This window comes from Osmia bicornis, chromosome 16 (genome assembly GCF_907164935.1).
Source record: "Osmia bicornis bicornis chromosome 16, iOsmBic2.1, whole genome shotgun sequence".
NCBI classification, from domain to species: domain Eukaryota; kingdom Metazoa; phylum Arthropoda; class Insecta; order Hymenoptera; family Megachilidae; genus Osmia; species Osmia bicornis.
In genome coordinates, this window is record NC_060231.1 from 5,211,541 (window position 1) to 5,236,309 (window position 24,769).

Genomic DNA, 24,769 nt, shown 5'->3' on the forward strand with positions numbered 1-24,769 from the left:
CTGGGCTTATTAAAATTTTACAACGACAGTTTACATGTCGTGCAGCTGAGACATTAAATTCAGCGCAGTTTTACGTCGCGTTGGTTGATTGAAAAATTAAGTGCCCTCCGTCGAGATAATTTATGGAAGAAGAAATGTAAAAAAGCCTGGAATTCTCCAACAATTTCCATCATGGTGTAACGAAACTTTCGCGATCTCAGGAATGCAACTTTTATTATCCAACGAACTAATAAACTAATAAATTCAGGAACTTGATAAACTGATCCGTCGATCGATAAGATACCGGTACACTTCATTATTCAACATTGTCTGCAACTTACCCACGCCTCTCATCGTGCCCATAAATTAAGCCGTAACTGTTGCGGGAGCCTCTCAAAAATTGAAATACCTGTTCGCATGAAAATTTCCAAGTTCATCGATCGATAGCAGGAGTACGATCGTCGAACGTCGTTATCATTAATAAGCAGGATCGGGGTTCTAGGGACTGGAGTTTACGGAACACGTTAGTTTCCGCAGGAGTCTCGGGAGTTGTCGAACTGCTCGTTCGGTTGCGGTGATGTGACAACTCGCCGAAAACGGACACCGATTCCGTTGGGAATCGCAAAGTTTCCCGTTCACTAGAGAGAAGGAAATACATGTTTTCCTTTTTCATTACACGTGACATTTGGAAATTTTCTGGACCATTCGTACGAAAAACTTCCGTTTCATGGCCCTGTTTATGGTACTTTAGGGCAGGCCTGTCTGGTAGCAGCAAAAGAGGCACCGCTTCAGACTTCCCCCACCATCCAGTAGTGTCAGTAGTGGGGGGCAGTGGAATACGCGTCAAATATTGGAAGAGTGGGGGGAGCCGAGCGCGGGCAGCCACGAGTGGCCCGCGGGCCGCAGGTTAGGTTAGGAATTCTTAAATTTTGGATTCAGTGAAAAGCTCGAGAACTGCGTCTGCTCTATGAATCAAGAATCATATACTACTAGAAATTCGAACTATTTCAACGATCACGTGAAATCCTTTGCACCCCCTTCGGTCAACCCTTTCCCTTATTCTTCCCAAGCACTTTACGTGGCTAAAATGCTTGGCATTCGCGGGAATTTCCACGCGATTGAAACTTACTGAAGGGAGAAGTGGTTTCGCTAAATTCCCTGGCACGCGTGGATGCGTTTCATTTTAAACAGAGAATTTCGTGTGAAGCGAATTGGCCAGGTAATTAAAAGGAAAGAAGGCGACGGAAGTTGGTTTTTAGAATTCGAAGGGATCGACAAATCCTCTTTCATCCCCTCGAAATCCCTTCAAATCAATTCCCAAGCTCCATTTAACCCGGCTGGATTCTTGTTTTTCTAACAAAAGACGAATACAAATCTCTCTCCATTTTGATTCGAGAGCGTTTTAACGGGTACAGATAAAGATGGTTTGATTTCCCGGCGTGAAGCCCGCCCCCGCATCAGGGGTCGAATGATTTCTCGCTGAACATCGTCGGCTGACAAACGATGCCCGGAAAGCAATCGCCGTGAAAGCCTTGCTCTGTTGCTTCCTTGCATGCACGTGCTCCTCTCTTATCTGCTTTTAAGAGACCTTTCCAAAGGGGAAGGTTTTTTATAATGTTGCTGCTGCTTGACAGAGGAGTATTTCATGGTTTTACCGTGAAACCGGGGGGCTTAGGTCTGCTCGTAAGAATTTCAAGACAGGACGTGGACAATTTTCAGTCTCCCATTCGCTTCGAACTCGCCAAGTTTCGTTTTCTTTCGGGAACTACTCGGAAGATGAATTTTGGATTCGATGGAAGTTCGAATTTCCGACGAGTTTCCATCGGGACATTCGATGATCCTTAAATTTTTATGAGAATAACTTCAAATTTTATAAAATTTTATCATTTTTTAAAATGATATATCTTTTTTTATTTAGTTTCATTTCTCCACCACTTGTGTTTGCATTTTTCTGCTTCAGCCCCCAAGTTTCTCACCTACCCTCCCGTTTTATATCCACTCTCGTTGTAATTTCACTCTTTTTCCTTGACTCCTTGGCCCGGGCTCGTTTCGAGACTCGTTAAGAGCTTCCTGTCGCAATCTGGAGATCTTGCTCAAGATTAAAAGGCATTTTTACGCGGCTTACCCGCCTCCCATTTCCCGTTAACTGGTCATTTCGAATAATTTAGATACTCGTCTAACTACCACTTTCACTCTGCTCTTTCTCCCGCTTATCCTTCTTTATTTGTCCGGCCAAATTGGACTTAATTCGATTAGTTTTCAACGCTTCCTTCCAACTATTTCACTCTGATTTTATTATTTATTAGAGTTCTTAACCCTTTAACAGAGAAATCTGTGTAAATCGAGAGGACACTAAAATTGGGTCTCTCTTCCTGGTCCGTCATCCAAAAATAGTACAGAAAACTGGCTAAATCTATTCAGATTGCTTCCCACTTAAAAACTAATGAAACCAAGCATCATTTTCTATTTTTCATCCTAGAAAAAAGTGGCAAATAACGAACAGAAAGAAATGATTTCACAGATTCACCCATATCATCGGAACAAAAGTTACCACTTTCCCCAGTTTTCTCGAGCACGGAGAAACGAAACCATTGTTACCCGAAGAAGTTTCCCTCTCCCTAAAGTGCAGCGAAACTATTTTCAATTAAAAGCAGGGAAAAAGATACCGGAAGCTCGTATTTCTCCCTTTCTGCCGCGGCCACGAAACTTTCGCAATTAATAAGTAATTCCTGCTCGCTTTATAGCGGCTAGGAAACTGTCATAAAAACTTCCCCGGGCCATTTCTTTCCGGCTGGCTCTCGCCACAGAGCAAGAACAATACAAATAAATATCGAAGATATCGTCGCGGTGGATCGATTCCATATTTCATCCAGCGAACTAATCCCGCTTGTCCCGCGTTCTTGTACCTCGTATCGAGCTTTTCAAACCTTTCAACCTGTCAACGGTGCTCGCCGTAAGCTGCTAAGCTAATTTCCAACGACTAATCTCGTTGCTTAAATTGAAAATTCGTCGGTGGAAAGTTAGCTGTTCGAATGTAGGACTGAAATTTTGTGAAATTATTTAGAATTTAATTGTGTGCTTATATTAAATATCTCGGAAATCATTTCTTTTTTTATTATACGGTTCAATTGACTGTGCTCTAAAATATTGACAGAAAAAAAGAGAACTCTGAAATTGTTTCCCGATGAAGAACATGTATACAAGAGACCAAGTACCAGGAAACAATAGAAGAGGGAAGCCTGCACGCGTTTTGTTTGCGGATTTGTTCTGCAGTAAATCGAGCAGCACACCGGAAGTACAATTGATGCGGCTATTGAGCCAATGTGTTTGAGCCAGCCAGTTCAAGAGAATTTCAAGAGGGAAATTTTGTTACTGTTAACAAATCGTGAAGAGGACAGTAGAAAAAAAAAACTAAAAAACGAATTGAGCTCAATTTATGTCATTGGACCTTTTACCCCTTTTTTTCAATAGAAATGGACCTATGTTACTCTATTATTAATTAAACTAAAACTGGGAAAATAAGAGTCTACTAAATAATTTATTTTATTTTTTGTGCTTAGAAAATATTTAATAAATTTTTATTAAAATATACCTAATCAAATATAATTATTGCCACGACCAGGTAATTTATTAAACAAGAAATTTCTTCTCCAAAATAGTATAAACAAGGGACTAATTGACAAAAATGTACCTATGTTACTCTGTTATTAATTAAACTGATACTGGGAAAATAAGTCTACTAAATTATTTATTTTATTTTCTGTGCTTAAAAAATATTTAATAAATTTTTATTAAAATATATCTAATCAAATATAATTATTGCCACGATGAGGTAATTTATTAAACAAGTAATTTCTTCTCCAAAATGGTATAAACAAGGGGAATGACTGGTGGTTGAAATGTGTCAAGTGATAGGATAGATGACAAGCAGAGGGACACGTGCAAGAGACATCTAAACAGCTGCAAAGACAACTCACATGACGGACAGTGTCTCCTGGATAGAGAATAGAACGGAGACAGGATCACGGGGAAGATGGACTCTCCCTCGTCCTACGGGATTGTTCATAAATTATGGACGCGTTAATTATAATGGAGTTTCCGGGCCTGGACTGTTTATCGACTTGACAGTGCTGCTTGAAAGGGTTATATATCCTGACAAGAATTTTGCCTGTCTTTTGTTAAGAAAAATTATTCAAATATTTTATTGAAGACTCTATTTCAAAATTATATTTTTAGCTACAAAATTATAATTATTGCAAAATGAAATGAAGGATATTAGAGTTAAAAAAATTAATGGAATTCCATTCCCTAAATTCCTTAATAAATCTTAGCTAAACGTAGAATTATAACTTTAAAACCGTTTCGAATTGTCGACGAATCGGACACGTTAATTAATCACGTTCATCGGTTAACAACGTTTAGGCAGTCGAATCGCTGGGAGCAGTAGCGTTTTCGTTGCTTTTCACAGGGAATTCTGTCGGAACATCGTCGCATAAAGCTTCGATTATGTGCTTCGAGCTAGATACACTGTCGGAGGTATCGATAATCGAAGCATGAACGCTCTCACAAACGGTTGAATACTATCGAACGCGAAACAGATATTGCGCGAGCAATTTTCTGAAATAAATGCTCTAGTCTTGATGGAACGTGGCGCTATAATAAAATAATTTATCGAATTAAAATTATTAGAAGAAAACTGAACCTGAAAATGAAATTGAAAAAAGGCCAATAAGTACCATTTCAAAATCTCTGAAAAGCCACCCTGAAAAGGTTGCTGAAAAATGAAAAATCCAAAGGCCAAAGGCAAAGAGAAGTTCGCCAGTGGAGTTTTGTACACCTCTTGGAAAGGAAAGCGAATTATGAAAAATATTAAGGACAGAGGGAGCCATTCGTGAAGAAGTAATTGCCTGAAATGGTTCGCTATATGGAGAATCAAAGGGACCATTGCTTCCTTCAATATTTATTGAAAATTATTCATATTAATTTCGATTAATTTTGAAAACTGCTGAAATTGTTCTTATGATTATATAATGTTACTGGAATACAATTTGCCCATGTCGATAGCAGTAAATAAATAATGTTTATAAATCTACTTACCGCGTTGTTGGCGTGTGTCTGATCCGTTTTCAGCTCTCGGTGATTGCTGAACTGCACGTAAACCGCTCGTCCTCGAAGCTGAGCGATACAAGAGGCGTAATAGCTCACCATCGTTGCTGCAGCATTTTCATCCGCCATTTCCAAAAACGCCTGCAACAGAAAATGGAAAAATTCTGGTTAGAAAACGTCACTACCATTTACCAATGATCACAAATTTTAAATAATGCTTGCAAGAGGGTGGATGAGAATTTTTTAAATCTCAGAAATCCTTGAAATTCAAATGTTTAACAAGAAATTATCTCGGTAATTTCATTTACGTCGATGATTTATGTAGAATAATAAATTATACATTGTATGGTACATAGTACGAGAAAAGAAATTGCTAATTTCATGGACGGTAACTTAAGGGAGGAAATGTCCTTCTGGACATAATAAATAATTAATAGCACTTTACTGTAACAAGTGCTTTAAGCGATATCGATTTCTCGTTCAAGCGTCTCAAAGGACATCTTTTTCCATTCTTTTCTTTACTCTCGTGAAATATTCTACATTTTTCTTTTTTCTCCTTGAAGCATAGACTACCCTCTCTTTGAGCTCACTGAAAATCAGGTACAAAGAATATTCTTTAAAAACGATCCAAAAATGAAATAGAAATTTCTTGTAAAATTACTCCTTTGAAGAGCATTTTTTAATAAAATACTGATCAAATATATTTGCAATAACTTGGCTTTATAAAAAAATATATATAAAAGAAAAAGACTGCAACCAGGGTAGAGTTCTATTTTTCCATTTTATTTCCGATTTTACATCCTTAAATTTGAAATTGTAGACAAAAGTTTTCTTAATAAATGTATTTAAAAGTCTTTTTTGTATCTTTTATATTTTTGGAGAAAATCATTTCCAAATTTAATTATTATTTTGTAGCATCGAGGCGTTTAACACTGACGATTTTTTAACAAGTTTCCATTAATGATACTTAATAAATAGATAAAGAAGGGATAAAGATCTGAACAAGTTGCTTCAGTGAAAAGTTCAAACACGATCTTCAGAACAACTTTCAGATTCCTTGTGGAATCACGCAGGGAAAAAGGGAGGAAAACAAGCAAGGAATGCATTTTTACATTTGCCTCGGAGCACACGGCAGTAATGGAATATCTGAAGTTCGGGGTTGAGTAAACACACTCGAAATACAGAGAAATTCAGTAAAGAGAGAGAGAGAGAGAAATGGAGTAAAAGGAAAACAAGCAACTTTTGAGAAACTCGGTTCCTGAAAAGTTTGATTTTAATTAATCCATCGCATTGAGAATTGTCAACAAGATATTCCATTTTTTCAATTTTTAATTTTCAATCTTTAAGTACAATCCTTGAACTAATCCCCTTTTTTCTTTTTTTTTCGATTTTGGATTTATGTATTGCATTTCGTAGCATTTTATTTTTATTACTGTCCTCTCTTTGGCAGGATAATAAATGCTGAATTACAAAGGTAGTTAAAGTATCAAACTTTAAATTAATAATTAGGAGTTGCAGAACCAACTCTTTCTTCCCCTCTGGCAATTCTCCCTGAAACTTTGAAATTTTATTTCGACTCTTTCTCTCTGCTCGTTTCATTTACCTTTTTCCTCCTCGTTTTCAATGTCTCCTCTCTTTTAATTTCTTTGTTTCCACCTGTGTGTCCTTTTAAAGAACTTCCTTCTCCCAATTACATTATGTTTAACTTAACAATTATAAAAACTTCCATTACTCAATGGAAAGAACGAAGAATATTCAATTATAAATAAATTTTAATTTTTATGCAAATATTAAAAATTTTTGATCAATATTGTAAGGCAAGGCTTTGATATTCAAGCTGTCTTGACGCCATTTTGTTTCCTTTTTCACATCTTCGAATTTGCAATTGTAGATAAAAGTTCACTCAATAAATAAATGTAAAAATATCCCTCGTATCTTTTATACTTTTCGAGGAAAAGATTTTCAAAGTCATCTGTTATTTTGAGACCCTCAGAGTCTTCAGGGTACGAAACTCACCCCCTAATTTCAAGATACTCCGACCGAACAACAGCCACCCTAGTCCTCTTCATCCCTTATGATTTGTTCGAATCGATGGCTGAGAGGAAACGCTGCATCTGCATCGAGCCACCAATTCACCCCAACCCCCAATTCCGCGATATATTTCCAGGTTTTTTGCACGACTGGAATCAATATTGCTTAAAAGGGTGCTTCGTCAGGATACGAATAGAGTAGCTCGTATTTAAGAATTCAGCGGTTTATCACTGAAGAAACAGAGGGAACAAAAGACTGACGATGATCGAGACACGAGGAGAAGGGGTGAGATCGTATCCACAAAGAGTCGAAGGGGTTGAATACTTAAGGCGAGGCAGAAGATGGAATTTAATAAAGAAAATTCGCCGTTCTCAGTACTTTTACCGACGAGAATTCAGGAATTATTTTCTTATTACATTCTGATGTCTCGAAAAACGATACCAACGTTACGAATTCTGCATTCTATCCAAATTTGAATTTTTGAAACGCTGCAAACTTTAAGGGATGAAGTTAAAAAGGATGCAACAATTTGCACCTTACTAATTGTACTTCCAAATTCTAGCACGCCATCTCTCCTTCCCTTTAATTCCAATGCGCGATTCCCATTAAACGAGCCAGGGAATTCGATCGAGATAGTGCCTGGAACAACTTCGAACATCCGGAATTAACGACATCGAACTATTCAATTCCTACGAACTTCGACAATGCTGAATAAACAGGCAGACTACGAAGCAGAACGAGGATTGCTTCGAACCGATGAGACCAAAAGTAGTTTTTCGAATGAGAACCACTTTACATTCGAAAAATCAAGAAAGTAACATATGGAGGGTGTAGTACTCGATGAGACGAATAAATTGATATAAAAAGTGTCATAGATTATTAAAATAATTATCGAGGAAATTAACAAAAAACGTCCCGTCTCATCGGTTCTGAACAACCAGATAACTTAAATCGTCGAATATTTTGTTAAGGATTTTATTAAAATAAAAATACTTGATATTAAACTGTTATTTATTTAATATTCAAGGTTCGGTACTTGTTACGCTCTTGTTCGACAACCGCCCTCGATAAACCAGGTGCGAAATCATCGCCCGTAAAAAAAATCACGCTCGTAAAAACAGTGATCAGAGAAGGGGCTTCGTTAGCTGGGCCACGAAATTTTGTCGCGGGAAAACGTACAGTTTGCTCGCGGAAATCAAGTTTCGCGATCGTTCATTCGCATTTCCATGGGAGGTGGTCGTCATTCTGTAGAGGGCAGCTTGCGCGCCCCCGTGCGACAGCCACTGTCCATATACACGGTGTCCCATAATAAAGGCACTTCTACATTTTATAAACACATTCACATCCTTGTCATATATTACATTCCAAACGCAGCACAATGAATCCTATTTATTCAATATGAAGTCACCTTTTAAATAAAATATACAAAATTGAATATCTAAATTTATAATTTAATTATTCAATATTTAAGTTTCTTTTATATTTTTGCTTAAAATTGTAAAGTAATGCCTCAGGAACGTCATTGTGGATTTTTTTCAATCAGTTTTGAAATTGATTTCTGAGGAAGTTAAACAACCGGACACCCGGTATAGGGAAAAATTTGCACGACCGCGGGTAAATGCGTACAGAAGCGCGAATAATGTCGCGACCGGACGAACCGTCCTGAATTTAACGCCCTTAACTCCGTTTCCAAGCGCTAATGACGCATAGAGCCGCGCAATTGGGTTTTCATTTGAATCGAGGCAAATTCAGCGGGGATCTCTGCGTAGGATACGATGTCCTTATGTCAAGACCACGCGTGCGCCGATCAAACGGACGGTAAATCGACGAATGACCGCGGTATTATTGTTTGCCGATTAAACTAGCGCCCGTGATTTCCCTGAAAATGATCTATTCACGAGCAAATGAGGAAATCGTTGCTGAAACAAGCCTCCACGCGCTCATTGACTCCATTCTTCTGATTCTATACCGTTTCTAAAGTCATTCAATTCATTTCAATGAGATATTGTTTAAGGCTGTTGATTTCAGGTACGTTTAAAGCGGTCATTTTTCACAGCATAATGAAAAATTTTTTAAAATTATATATGGAGTTTATAGTACTCGATGAGACGAGTAGATTGATGTATAATATGTCGTAAATTGTTGAACGGTTCATGAGAAAATTAATTAAAACCGTCCCGTCTTATCGGTTCTGAGCAGCGAGGTAACCGATGCATTCAAAAGAACAGTCAATGGGTTATTCTGGTGCATGTTACATATGATTTAAGGCGTTTAATGACATTTTTAAAGCTAAGGGCATGAAATAAAATAATCTTTTTTAAATTGAATGTTTGAATAACAAAATGAAGTTCTTAAAACTAACCATCTATATGGTGTTGAATGAAGGCAACACCTGACTGCTGATCACTCGACAAAGATTACCACCTCTCGAAAGAAAATTACTACTCATTTTCGTGAAACTTTCCCAGGGATACGAGGGAGTAAGAAAAACGATAGAGAGGCACGAAAGACAGCAGCGTGCATCTTAAAAATGTACAATCGCCGGAAGAATAGGTGGCATGACGATAATCGTAGAGGCGTGGATACCGTTCGCGGTAACCGAGCCCATTACAAGGGTAGAGGGCGCGTTTATGGGCTCGTAAATCACCATGAGAGGGTGGCACTGAGCGATTATTATTTTGCGGATACACTTGCCTCTCTATACATACATACAGCCGTACAAGGTTTTCATGGAATAATTTAAAACCATAGTTTAAGGGTATATTTCCCTTCAGAGGTAAATTACAGAAGAAACCATGACATTTTAACCCTTGACTGATAAAATGAAATATTTTAACATTCTGTTGGAGTAGGTTATTTTTATTTAATAATCCAACCCCTCGAGAGAATCTGTAGACCAAGAAATGTAACTTACTTCGCCACATTGAAACTAAAACATGAATGACATCCCTCGGAAAGCAGGGATCAGAACTTGCAAGGAATTAACCCTCAAAGAGGATGCAAAAGGGATGGTCGCGTGCAAAAAGCTGTTTTCACGTTCTTAAGGTCCGGTCCAGACGTTATTCCCAGCCGAATCGTGATCCTGGATTACCACATGCGCACCATCCCTGTCCCACTTCCTCGACCGAACCTGATGCAATCTTCTCGCACAGGCTACCGCATTCACCCTATGTCGCCCATAAAGACGTTATTGGATCGAATTCCCGCGCCACGCCGTAAACAACCCCTTTGTGTACCTGTGATAGTGGATGTGCATCGATACATGCCAATGCATTGTGAAATCATTTCTGTGGGATTAGGAAACAAAGCCTAACTTCGTATCAATTATTTTTCAACGATGAAGATAAAAATGATTTTCGACAAAATTGTTTCGTCGAAGGAGAAAAAATAAAATATTCAGAAGTTTCGCGAGCACACACGTGTATCCAACGTGTGTGCCAGTGGTACAATGGAGAAATAGTAAATATAAAGGAAACGTGTACACACGAACGGATGGAAATTTCACAGGACAGGTCGTCCCAAAGGATCAAGGAGAAAAGCCGTTTCTGTCCTCGAGCTAGAGGAGACCAGTTACAAAAGAAAGAGAGGGAGTAGTGTGATCCCCTTCTTTTCTTTCTCATTTGTGTTTATCTTCTTGTCCACGAGCTCCTTCCTGGACGTAGCTCGATCAAAATTTATTCACGTCCCGTGAAATTCTCTCTGGACTTCCGATTTCAACAGTTTCTTATTTTTTTAAATAAAATAAAGTAAATTTTATTTTATTCAAAAATAAATAAATGAAACCAAATAAATGATATCCAAATACCAGAGCAATATCGAACCATCCCCCATTCCTATTCTAACGATTGATGGAAAACGTAAGCGTCCAGCAACAGCATCATCCCCCTACCAACGAATTAATGGTAGAGGAAGGTAAGGAGAGTTATTTCTGATTTAAATAAACTCTCAGAATCTCGTCTTCCAGCCGACGATCCGAACGAGGACTTGTTTGCTCGTCGTCGACAGAGGGGGTGGTAGAGAGGGGGTGAACGTGAATGTAATTTATCCAAGCTATAAGGGATGCGAAACGGGTTTCCTGCGACTACGTTTGAACTCGTCCACCCTCTTTCTACCCCTTCAATTTTCCCTCCAACCATGTCTCTGTCTCTTTCTTCCACCCCCGCTGGTTTAAACGAGAGAGACTCGTTGCAAAGAGTGGATCAAGGGGGCGGTTCGCAGGGGGTTGTTAAGGTGGAAGCTCCGGTGAATCAAAGAAATATTATATCATTAATATAGACCCCAGGGTGCAATGGAGCCGAGTGTCTGCGTGGAGTTTCTCATCCAACCCCCTCGAGCGTCTCGAGCGAACCACCCTTCTCCTTTTTCAAATGGAAAGGGCTGGTTGAGAACCTTACGAATATATATCTTGATAATTTAACGCGGCTTATGTAGCAAGCGTAACCATTGTTTACGGCTTATAGATTCGTTCGTTCGTGGTTTATAGGGCTAAGCGAAGAACGTGCTTGGTAACAGGGGGTTGAAAGGGGGGTTGGTCTCGAACCTGTCGCTCCGCGACAAGTTTCTATCGATTCCTTGGTAATTTCCAACGAACTAAATTCAAAACCTTTGTCTATTTAGGGTGGTTAGGTGATTTTTGAAAAAATTATTTAATAAACTCAAGAAGGGCGGAGATTAATTGATCGAAAGATTAATTTAGAAATTTCAATTTCCTGGTATTACACGTTCGATCCGGGAGCCAGGGATTTCACCAAAAAATTAATAAACACCCGAAAGGGTAAGAGGATTACCTCGGGTCCCGGTTAAAGCTCGTGTTTCCATGAGTCTACAATAGCAACAGCACACGGGCCAGTTCTCACGGGCACAAAACTCGATACTACCAGCATTATGCTTTTCAACCAAACGAACCTGCTTATAATAAATCATTCGAGCCTCATGAATGTTGTTCCACCGTGATACTTTACAACGAACAAAAGGGACGGGACTCGCGTGATCCTTCATGAAAACGAACTATCTACTATTCCGTCGGTTTTCAGAATAATTAGCCGAAGCACTGCTTAAGCTGCGATTCAATTCATTAAGACAAATACCGAGGATGGTGTACACGAAAACTTGCATCAAAGGTAAATGACCTCATAATCAGACGTATTAATTATTGTTCTTAATTTTCAATTAATTTCAATTTCACAAATCACGAAAGACCCAGCCTTTCTCCCTAGGTAACTTCATCCCCTAGGAAGAAAGAATCTTGCAGCACCTTGAAAACAGGAAAAAGGGCGAACGAAGTGGCACGCGATCGGCTTTTCGACTTTCCCAGCACGCCGGCGGGGCGGCAATAAAAATAGAAAGAAAGAGGAAATTGGTAAAGTCGGTGACCCGAAGCGAGGGGGTACGAGTAACGGGGATGAAAGGTCGGCCAGGAGTTTTTCGCCGAGGGCTTCTCTGCGGCTTCAGAGTCCCATTGGCTAACCGCGAACCAGCAGTTTCCCATTTTCCCAAGGGAGAGACTCGTTCCCGTTGTCCCTGTCCTATGCTCGTTACGTTTTTCACTTCCTCCTACGACCGGCAGGCAACTTTGCCGCGAAACTTTTTCGTCCTGACTTTCGCCCCTCTTTTCGAACAACCACCCTCTTCGGGAGTGTTACGAGGATTGTTAAGGATTTCGCGTATGCCAATTTTCAAATAAAAGTTCCATTTTTCATCCCTATAAACGATACCTAACCAATCACGAGTGTTTTGGAATTTTATATTTAGAATTTAAGATAATTTGAAAAAGAACTCGATCCATGTGGATCAGAGAAACGAGCCCAGCCACGTTGGGTACAACCGTGTCCTCCTGTCGACCAGTCAATCTCTAAAGGGGCTAACTTTTCAATTTTCCCTGCTCCAAGTTCGATGCACGTGCACGTGTGCACACTAGCCTGTCGATCGTGTGTGAGATCAATTTCCTCGGTGACGAGTCCGCTGACTACCTGTAGACGGCTCGATTTATCACGGCCTATAATTGAACGGAAGCAATTTATTAATCGGCCTCTAGCTCTCCGATCGATCCCACGCTGTTGGACACGAACGATTCTTTTATTTCCACCCGATTCGACAGGCTTGTTGGTCTACTTTCCATTCGACAGGGAAACATACTGTTTTATGGAAAGTAACTCGAAGAAGGATTTCCTAGGGTAAATAGTGATACAGTGAAGCAAGGATTTTAAAGATTCTAATTTTTGATATTAGGGTTAGAAATAATATAATTTTCAAATATGTTTTCAGATATTCATTCAAATTTTCCCGCGTAAACACTTGTATGCAGGTGGTGGGGAGACAGTCCCCCTCCTACATAGTTTTTCTCTTTAGCACCGCTCATGATGGGAGGGGATTTTCCTTGGAGGAGCCTATGGAGGGGGGAGGCATTGCCATTCTACCTAGGGAAGCCTCATTGACTATGAGTGTACTTATGCATACTTTGTCAAATCTAAGTTGCAACGAAATGATTTTTCTTCTTTTTTTTAAAATTCTCATTTAAAGACTTAAATTCTATTCATAAGTTTATAAATAAATCATCATTAAACCAACGCTCAATAATTTGGTACATTTTACTCCTTTAATTAAATTACTTGAATTTTGAACTACAAGTCTGAATATTACAAACTGCTATGTGTACGTTTCGAAGGGAACAGGTATTATTTATCGTGTAACATATTTTTACCATTTTGTTTGATTACCAACTGGAGCACCTGCAGAGTTACAACAATGTTTCATTTTCACGTAGGAAGACAAACAGGGCTGCTGTTTGCGAGAACAGCGAGACGCATAATAAAAGCAGAAAACAGAGAACGTTCGATCCTAAACGCACGATGTATTGGAAAACTGGGTCCATTTTCATTGGTACCACAGTTTTTCTCTTTCTCGCGACACAATGAACCTCGTTGCTATTACAGCCAGAAAACAGTATTCTACGGTGGTCACGATTGTAAACGACCGAAACTGTCGAAGGTAAAGTTTTTATTATTTACAAAAACGTAAATGGAATTATTAAATTGAAAAACTTACTTTCTGAATATTCGATTTTTATGTTTCAGTTTCCATGAACAAGCGAATACGAAATCAAGGTACTGAAAGTTATTCTGGTTTCTGACAGGCGGAAATTAAGAAACGAAAAATATTCTGTGCTTCGATTGCTTTCATTCGATGATAAACTGCTGTAACAATAGTGATTTTGTAAGCAACTTCGAAGAAATTTTGCGCTGTCTATTTAAGAGAACCATGATCCATTTTCTTTCAGATCAGTGAAACTAAAGTCTAGGAATAAACGCTGTTCTGATACAGAATTAGAATTAACATTGAAAATAGAAAATAATGTCTTATCATATTTTTTGAAAACTAGATTTAGAATAGTATTTCGCGAGAGCATATAATCACTTCCGAAGACTTTCAGATTTTCATTCAACTTTTAATTAAATTTATACTGTGAAAACTGAAAAATGAAACATAATATGCAGCATAAAAGGAAGGAAAAATGGAATCGACGTAAAATTGAAGGTTCCATGAACAAAGCAACGTAATGAATTCACCACCAATTTAACTAAAAAAAAATTTTTTTAAATAAAAATGATCCCCCTTTTTTCTTTTTAATATTATAAAGTGAAATGAACATACACCTAATTAAAAAAATTCTTCTGGTTTCAAATTGAAATAGGATATTTAATTTCATTCTCTTTTCCAGGGAAAGAAATAAAATAATACAACAGTGTTTTATGATTTCCAAATTTTCAATCTATACTCAGACATAGAAACACCATAAATCTTCAAGTTCATAAATTCAGCACTTTGATAGATAAGATGATCGCCTGATAAAATTGGAAATAAAAAAACAATGTAACATCTGCCTCATAAATTAACCATTACAGATCATAAACTACGCTTCCTGTCGTTCTAGACTAGCGTTAATCCTTTCGCAGTAACAACCATAAAACTCTGGGCTCGATCTAATTCACGCCCCATAAAGTTACAAACAAGAGAATAAAAAGTGGCAGCCAGGAAATAAACGACAATGGCAACAGTTACGCCTTCTAAACCTGGAACTTCGTTCTTAATTAAGTAATTAATGACGCACCATATGCGTCGTATACTCTTAATGTGACGCAAAAATAATATTAAATAATATTATCTATCTTTTCAGAGTCAACGAAGTAATCCGAAATGTGCATCTTTCACATTCGTATCAAAGATATTGAATTCTGACTTCCGAATGGATTAAGGGATGCTGCACACGTGCACCGATGGAGACTCGCCCTTTCGAAGAGGATGGAAAAAACGAGATTAGAGTAACCGTGTAAGGTAAACTTCCTTAGAGGAAGATCGAATCGAAATTCAAGGCGGATCGGAAGAATCCTTGCGAGGACACCTGTTACATCCTGCGGTCGAAGAAAACCTTATCTTTGACCCTTTTCAAGATAATAGAAAGAAGAGTAATTTCAAAGACATTCGATGTTCTAAATCCTTTTTTTTAAATAATATTGTACTTTTAAATCTTATTAATATATAAATGTTTGTTAAAGAAAATAAAGAAACTTAATTTCTTTACAATAATTATTCCTACGAAAAACATTCAACTTATACAATCGAAAAGAAAGGAGAAATGAAAAAGAAATAGAGGAAGAAAAAAAATATTCAAATTAGAGAGGAGAACGAAATATGAGAATATGAAGGAACAAATCCCGTTTTTGGCTGCAGATTTCGATGCTCGTTAAGCTCAACCATCGTTCCCTCCTTCCGGCCTCTTGGCTTCAACCGGATGTTCGTCTAACCCCTTAAAAAATTTCTGCTCTACGCGAGTATCACTAGAGAAGACAGCTCTATATCAGAAATTTCGAAAGCCCAACTTTTCAAGACTTCCCTGAAAAAATTAAAAAATAAACAGAGGAAAATTGTATAAAATTGTGAGAAATCATTTTAAATACAAAAATATAAAGTTCAGAAGGCTCAGCTCTTGTATAAAAATTAACCAAGATCGCTGTCAACATCCCCGAAAATTAATCCAGCAATTAGTGCACAATTATGAAAATTAAAATCAGAAACATAAAGTTACCTCGTTTTTACAAACCGCATAAATAATAACGTGAAGTATCAAGCAAACTCATCGTTGAATTTATCAGATTCTTATGTCAACACCATGAAAACCATAATACGCGAAAAGGCAATTAAAAAAATGAGATCTTCAGTAATGAGAAGGGTTTAAAAGTATTCTCTTAATTAAATGCTGTATAAACAAACGAGAACGAGGTAAGTTTGACAAACATTTTCGTCGAGTGAAACAAAAGGTTGTTGATAGCTGAGGAATGCGATGAAGAAGTAGGTCGTGAACGCCATGGAAGTTCATATTTAGGTAAACGAGCTCGTTACGTGCGATACACCGTAAAAATCGATAGGGTGGAGACTTGCACGCACCCCTCCACGCAGTTTTTACTGCACCCACTCAACTTCCCTCCGCGTTTGCATAATGGATATTTAATCTTAATTTAATGCTGCCTGCAGGGATCCAACGAATATGCTACCGTTCGTAAATAATTCCTTAAAATCTTTTGTTCAATGTATTTAGGCAAATTGTTCGACTTTTATGTAGATCAGCGATTCTCAACCAATGGTACATGGATAATTTATGTATTATACAATAATTAAAAAATTTTTTCATAATTGTACAGTATGGAGCATGGTAGATTTACCCAGAGCCCCTTCCGTTGCTGGCTTCCCCTTCCTAAGGGCCCGTCCTACTCCGTGCGCGGTCCCGAGGAGACTGACTGCCGGGGAGAGGGCCTCACCACTGTGCCCCCACCACTGTACCCCCACCACTTGCCCATTTACGCGGTAGAATTTGAATTGATTCTGATGTTATTTCGTGAATCTCTGAATTGTATAGTAAATTTTATAATATTTAATGATTAAAAATTGTGTTACTTCTTTCCTAAATTATTTTTAATATTAATATCGTTAAAATAAGGATTTTGCCTTTTTTCTGAAAACAGCCTTCTTTGCTAGATACTGTGTCTGTTAATTTATTTATTTTTTGTACTTTGAATTATAATAACTAATAGATAGTGGTAATGGGTTCCAGTAAGAAAAATTACTACTAATATCCCTGAATTGAAATGTTCCAAATTTAACAATGCCCCATCAGGATAACCGATTAAGACAAAAATGGAACTGGTTAATTAGGCGACGAAGAAAAATGAAATACGATGAAAAGAAGGTGCAATAATTAGAAACGAATCCACCCACAGTTTGCACAAAGTCTACTCGTTTCTCACCCTCCTACTCTCCATTCACCCCAAAGATGTCCACCCCCCGAGCATTTGACCAATCGTTTAAGCGGCCCAGGCAATTTTAATTGAATTTAAATTGAATTTAAAATGTTAATACTGAGAAGCACGGTTACCGTGTTCGCGTTTTATCATGTTCATCGCGTTGTTCCTTTTTCGCTCGAAAAATCCCACCGACTGCGAAACCGTTTCCATATTTACCGTTCCTCGTTCGTTTTTCACCCGGCTTCTTTTTTGTCGACAGTATATCCTACGAACGAGTCAAAGCGGAAGCAAGTTAATTAGCTGGAAATTAAAATCGCGCTAAACGCTCGTTAACCGTGACCGAGCTCGGTTCATCGAATTATTTTATGAAATTTCATTGTACGCTGTTTGGAAATTAATTTATTAATTAACAGGGAATTCTTTTTTTTTCTTCATGGGAACATCATTTTAAATCTATGAATAATCTATTGTATTGGATGGGTCAATCTAAAATTAGAAAAATACCTTGATAAATAATAAAATATAGTGATATGATAGATAGAATGATAGTGAAGTTCAGCTTTAAATTGGAGTAGAACAAATTTTATGTACAGCACGCAATCGATGATCGAAGCCATAGTAACGGTGATAGTGTTAGACAAAACAAGTAACACATAGAGCAAAATAAAAAGTAATTTTCTCTCAAGAATCATTAACAGCAAAAACGGTTAATTTATCTTCGAAAACAGAAGAGGTAAGGATTATATTAAAAATTCTTGGAATTTTTGACGTTTCAACACCATAGTAAGTTCTTTATTCGCAAGAAGAAACGCAGAAACCGAGGGAACACCGCGGTTACTTCGTTTCAGTTAACCGACGTGAAACTTAGTAACACGAGTTAATATTAAACCATGTAAATAGAGATTCTTCGACGATACAGCACACGAAACAAGAGGAACGTTCAACTTCGTGCCGCAACACGTCGCACGGTGATTACAAAAGTTCACTGTGTAATTAAATATCCTCAAACTTTAACCGAACTTCCGATCGGACGAATCTGAACCTACAAGCTGAATTTATTTTATGAATCATTTTCAACAAAGACTTTCAAAACTCATACATGTACGCTATAAAGGAACTTTAATATTTCACTGCACTTTAAACTCTCATTAATGTGCATTTAGACTACTCCATTATACAGGGCGCCTCAAAATTGAAGAACACAAATATAAATTTGTTTTATTAATCTCTACATAGATATTTTGAAAAATTAATGTTTCGTATTTTCCATATTATTAACCCTTGGAGAGAGCCTCAATTTGAATTTTCATTTTCTAATATTTTCTTTCGTTTCAAAATGATATGTTTTGTAAATTTGGATCACAATTGACCCAGGCTCCGCTGTTCAAGGATTAACTAATATTTTGTTATACTGGATGCTTCAAAGTTGGGAATTCCATCGGCAAAAATTAAGTGAAGAAAACCCTTGGATGGCGGACCATGGAGAGAGCCTCAACTTTAATTTTCATTTTCTAATATTTTCTTTCGTTTCAAAATGATATGTTTTGTAAATTTGGATCACAATTGACCCAGGCTCCGCTGTTCAAGGATTAACTAATATTTTGTTATACTGGATGCTTCAAAGTTGGGAATTCCATCGGCAAAAATTAAGTGAAGAAAATGAAACTGAAATAAACTCTAAAATCAAAATCATCCACGTGTTGAATAATTATAATTTCCTAATGTCTTACCGCAAACATGTTAATTACTTCCTGCGTCTATCAAGGTTCCACGAACGAATAGGTAACTGCGAAACGATTCGGCTGCGAACGATATCGAAAATCCGGCAGGCCTGGCGGCTTTACAGGATCAGACAAAGAGCCTTGTCCGCCCGTTCCGGTAACCAACTTAACCGGAAACTTCGAATCAAAGCAAACACAGCGAAAGTGCCCGCAGGGGTCAATTCGCCGGTTCATCGTGAAACTCGATTTACCACCACTACCAACGAACGACCGTTGGTGGTATCAGTGAAGGGTGCGCTTTGATGCACATACCAGAGCTGGGTCTATTGTCGTGTTGCAACAATGCTCACCGTCTGTTTGCGTGTAATTGGGAAGCTTGGCCCCGCGAGCAAGACAACGTGATAATAATACGAGTTTCCACGATCATCCAGTTACGGTAGAATTATCTTCTAGAGAAGTTGATGCTGTGATTTTGGATCGACGAGTACGTCTGAAGATGATTCGCGAATCATCGTCATTTCGTGGGGATTTCTAAAGACGAGATATAGTTTGAGATGGTTTGATGAAATTTCTGAATTTGTGTAGAATTTAAGTATTGCTGAATTGCATAAAATAATTAATTGCTTATAGGAAAGATGGCCTTGTTAGAAGTTTGATGGAGTTTGAAATAGTTTGAGCACATCGAAATACCCGAAGACTTTCGAAATGATCTAAAATTATCAGCCATAACTACAGATACAAACGTACGTACACAGATCCTTGGTAACGAAAGGATTAACCAGAAATCGAATCTCGTTAGTCGCTTCTTCGCACAAAGACCTCGCGTTTATCGTGGCTTACGCCTCGTACGCCATATTTCCACCACTAATGCGTATGTAATTTGCACAGAGATGGGGGAGGTGAGGGGTTCGGATGGACGGTAAATCTCTTCATCAAGCTGAATGCGGCGGACCAACATGCATCGATGCATTACTTTAATCCCCCCTGGTATAAACAAACCGAGCTGGCATTATCGTACCTGTTGTACCGGATCGTTCACTAACACGTGTTCCCCTTGTTCGACACTGCTTTACATGCATTAAATAACATCGTTGCATTAAATTCACCGAATTTTAGTAAAAATATTCGAAAAATGATAAAGGTCCGTATTAGAAATAATAAAATTTTGAAAATTATTTAACGAGTTCAATAAAAATTGAATATTTTTAAGTATGACAATGGCAGATGAGAAGGGGGTGGTTCTGTCGAACGAGGGAGGACATTAACGGATAATGATGCCTAAACAGGCGTTTCGGTGATTCGATTGTTTCTGTTATTGAGTACTCGTCCAACTGTGTCCCAGCCGCAAAGTGGACAGAAACTCGAATTCCTGGCGTGGATCAAAAGGATTTTTGAGATTCAGAGACGGTTGAAAGCACGGGGGATGTCGTTCGAGCAAATTGAACGAGACAATCGATTCTGATTCGATGCAGCTCGTTAATTTAGTTATATCTGAATGTTGAATTAAAAATAAGTAGACGCGAGTCTTTGGATGATTAGCCAGTTTACTTCGAGTTTTATCGATTTTGTTAAATAATAAAGTAACGCAATTAAGAGCTTCAATTGATCGATCAAACTATTCAATTAACAAACTTCAATTTATTTTCAATGAAGAATTAATTATTCGCACCACTTATCAGGGTCGCCAATATTTAATGCAATTAACGATCAACGACGCACGTATGATCGTAATTAAAGTAGCTATTTAATTAACTAACAGAATAATCAATTTGAAAATTTTTAATTCGAAAAACTTGATTGACACTTACCTGATTCTTGCCTTTGAGAACGAGGACATTAGTGACGCGACCGAAGGGTACACCAAGATGGACGATTTCACCCTCTGACACCTCGTTCGGTATGTTTCTGATGTGAATAACCCTCGAAGGTTTGCCATTGTGGCTCTTGTCCAATTTAACCTAAACAGAACAACATTTTCATGGTTAATTAAAAGAATAGAAAAATAACAATTTTACGAAATTGCAGCCATCTCGAATTCTAAAACTTTTCAATATGCTAAATGTAAGCTCACGTGATATCGCGTGCGAGTAACTGAAAAAGCAGTAAAGTAGTTCAAAGGAAAGTAAAGAAATCAGAAGCTCGTACAACATTCCGCAACAATCTTCTTCCCTCAATATTCCCTCCACTTCCGGTACACTTCGCGAACACAACAAAACTGTTCTAAACAACTGCGCAAAGTTCCCCAATTCAACTCTCGTTTAACTTCCCTTACTTTTCCATCGTTCCCCCAAAAGCTGTATAAACAGTCACCGCGAGGAGGTAGTACAATAAATGAAATAATGTACAGAAAGAGAAGGAGTAACCGAACAACCCCTTCAGGTGGTTTTCCTCCACAAAAGTCTTTTCAAAATTCCATTAAACATCGTTAAAATGTCAGGTGTATATACACTGACTCGCTTCCAGTTCCTGTAGGTAAGTTCGACTTCTAGAAAGGGGTAGATATTGCGAAGGGGGTGGGTGACCCTTTTAAAAGTTATGAAATCGTTAAAAAAAGATTCTTGGCCTTAAAAATTTCAAACTATTAAAGAAAAAAAGATTCAAAAATATATTTTACATATTTCACCCCTCGCTAAAAGAGGCTGGCGCGGCCACCCCTGTCTCCCCGTGTAAAAGTAACGAAACTTGTCAGTGGCGTATACATTTAAATCGAAAGCAACCCCGTCGCCGGGGGCAGAATTTTCAATCACGGCTCAATCTAGTCGACCTCCCTTTTTCGCCAGTTTCTTTCATTCTTCTTCTTCTTCCACTTCTTCAGCGTGCAGTTCCTGTTTCAACCCTTGGGAAGAGTCGAGTCGAGGTTTGGTCGGGTTTAACCGATCGGAAAATGCGCTTCTTATGGGGTTAAGGGAGACGGATGCTTCTGGTAGTCTTTTTTCTTTTATTGTTGCAGTGGATGGATTGGAAAGGTTGAGTGATATTTTTTTTTTTATGAAGGTGAAGGAATGATTGTCATTATTTCGTATAACAATTTTTTTCGTATCCGAATTTTTTAATCGAATTTACTTTTATTTCGCTATGGTAGCTAAGGGTTAATATTATAGAATAAAACGATGCGTTTCACGTGAATATACGAGAACGATTCGCGAACGAGTATCGAATATAAATACAATGGCAATGTTGTGCACGAATTATTGTGCTTCCACAGAATATAGTGGAGGGTCGCTCGGATTAAATCTTCCTCTACTTTCCGGAGATTTCACGACGAGATTGTACGACTTGAATGCGAAGTAATCGGTTCCTGGCATAATGGCGTATTATATTCACGTATTATTCGATAATCGAGCTCGCAATGCACAATGCATAACGAAGGCATCATTGCGCATAATTTAATTGCACGATATAAGATCCATCGTAGAGGGGAAACTTTCCAACGTGTGTACGTGTACGTGTTTGTATCCGTTCGATTCCCGGTTTAATTGCATTTTAATAATCGAGTGGAATCACGGTGTACATTAAAAACCGAGAATCATTTTCAATCCTTTAAACAACTGCTTCGATACATACATAAGAAATTAAATTACAAGAGAATTATTATGTCGAGTGGCTTAATTAATTCTATTTTAAAGAAAGACTTGTTTAAAGATTTTTTAATTTATATTTGCCATACAAAAAGGGTGAAGTATCGAGGGAAAATTGATTTATATGGGTAATGCGATTCGAGACTATATGGGAAAATATAATAGTAAGATGGAAGAACATTTTTCATTTCTCAACAGAAACGGGTCAGATGAAATAACACGTTGTAATATTTATTAAAAATTGGTCTCGTCAAAGTGACAGTTAATAAATCATGACGAATCTGTTTGTCGATACGAGATAAAAATATGGAGGAACATTTTCCTACCGCCATTAGTGCCTAAGTGAGTCGTCCATGGAAGGCATAAACTTTATGTCTCCATAAAAATTAAAAATAACTGCCTGGATGTATCGTAATTATCCAACTGATACTTCGTCCAGATAACCGCGAAGACAAGAGGAAAATAAACAAGACACGAAATAAAATATAGAGGAGGGAAGTTGAGAACATAGCAGGGCAGAGGTTTCGTTCAGGGCAAGCAATTTCCAAGAAGAGGCTATCAAATGAGACACTCGAGATGTCGAGGGCGAAACGTGCCACGCGAGTGTCTGTCGATCGCAGAAGAAGAGGCTTAATTGCCAGGTGATTCCCCTTCCAGCAAGCCCAGAGAAGGGCTGATTCACAATGGCCACATTTTGTACATTTGGGTACAATGCGAACTTCCCTTACTGTTAGGTAAAGAGAGGTACACCTCCATATGCATTTTTTGGGAGAATAGGAGGTACTAGGGGTCTCCTTAGACCCTGGGCTCTTCTTAGGCTCTGGATTCCTCCTAGGCCCTGGGCTCTTCCTAGGCCCTTGGCTTTCCTTAGGCCATAGGCACTCCATAGGCCACTGGCTCTTTCTAGGCCCTAGGCTTTCCTTAGACTCCAGGCTCCACCTAGGCCCAAGACTCCTATTAGGCCCTAGACTCTTTAGACTCCAGACCTTCTCTAAGCATAGGCTTTCCCTATGCCCTAGGCCAGGCCTACCTTAGACCAAAGGCTCCCTTTAGACCATAGGCACTCCATAGGCCACTGGCTCTTTCTAGGCCCTAGGCTTTCCTTAGACTCCAGGCTCCACCTAGGCCCAAGACTCCTATTAGGCCCTGTGCTCTCCTCAGGCCCTAGACTCTTTTTAGACCCCAGACCTTCTCTAAGCATAGGCTTTCCCTATGCCCTAGGCCAGGCCTACCTTAGACCAAAGGCTCCCTTTAGACCATAGGCACTCCATAGGCCACTGGCTCTTTCTAGGCCCTAGGTTTTCCTTAGACTCCAGGCTCCACCTAGGCCCAAGATTCCTATTGGGCCCTGTGCTCTCCTCAGGACCTAGACTCTTTTTAGACCCCAGACCTTCTCTAAGCATAGGCTTTCCCTATGCCCTAGGCCAGGCCTACCTTAGACCAAAGGCTCCCTTTAGACCATAGGCACTCCATAGGCCACTGGCTCTTTCTAGGCCCTAGGTTTTCCTTAGACTCCAGGCTCCACCTAGGCCCAAGATTCCTATTGGGCCCTGTGCTCTCCTCAGGCCCTAGACTCTTTTTAGACTCCAGACCTTCTCTAAGCATAGGCTTTCCCTATGCCCTAGGCCAGGCCTACCTTAGACCAAAGGCTCCCTTTAGACCATAGGCACTCCATAGGCCACTGGCTCTTTCTAGGCCCTAGGCTTTCCTTAGACCTTAGACTTGCCTTAGACTCCAGGCTCCATCTAGGCCCAAGACTCCTATTAGGCCCTAGACTCTTTTTAGACTCCAGACTTCCCTATGCCCTAGACGTAATGCTTTTCAATGTTTCAATGTACACCTATGTCTCATAGCGACCAAGTGCCAATCGGCGAATGTGTTAATAAAAAAAAATCTACTTTGCCTCCAAGTGTACCATTGCAATATGGCCAGCGCGAAAGCACTCTTAGGCAAGCTGGTCGAAGCCACGAGGAACGCGCTCGTGGTGCAAACAAGGTTGACTTCGAGTACCGTTCAACCACTCTGGGAAACGACCTCGAGGACCTCTTCGTGCCTGGAC

The 24,769-nt window shown here is 38.8% G+C and overlaps 1 protein-coding gene across 13 annotated transcripts in view; it reads right to left on the reverse strand.

Annotated features, from left to right (window-relative positions):
- The window catches only part of LOC114871553 (polypyrimidine tract-binding protein 2), a 248,816-nt gene that overhangs the window by 33,387 nt on the left and 190,660 nt on the right, over positions 1 to 24,769 (reverse strand). For all 13 annotated transcript variants that reach the window (XM_029177614.2, XM_029177602.2, XM_029177600.2 and 10 more), the window contains 2 exons: positions 20,941 to 21,090; positions 5,077 to 5,226 (listed from right to left, as the gene is read on the reverse strand). In XM_029177614.2, the coding sequence (XP_029033447.1) occupies positions 5,077 to 5,226; positions 20,941 to 21,090 (300 nt within the window). The remainder of the gene's footprint in view (positions 1 to 5,076; positions 5,227 to 20,940; positions 21,091 to 24,769) is intronic.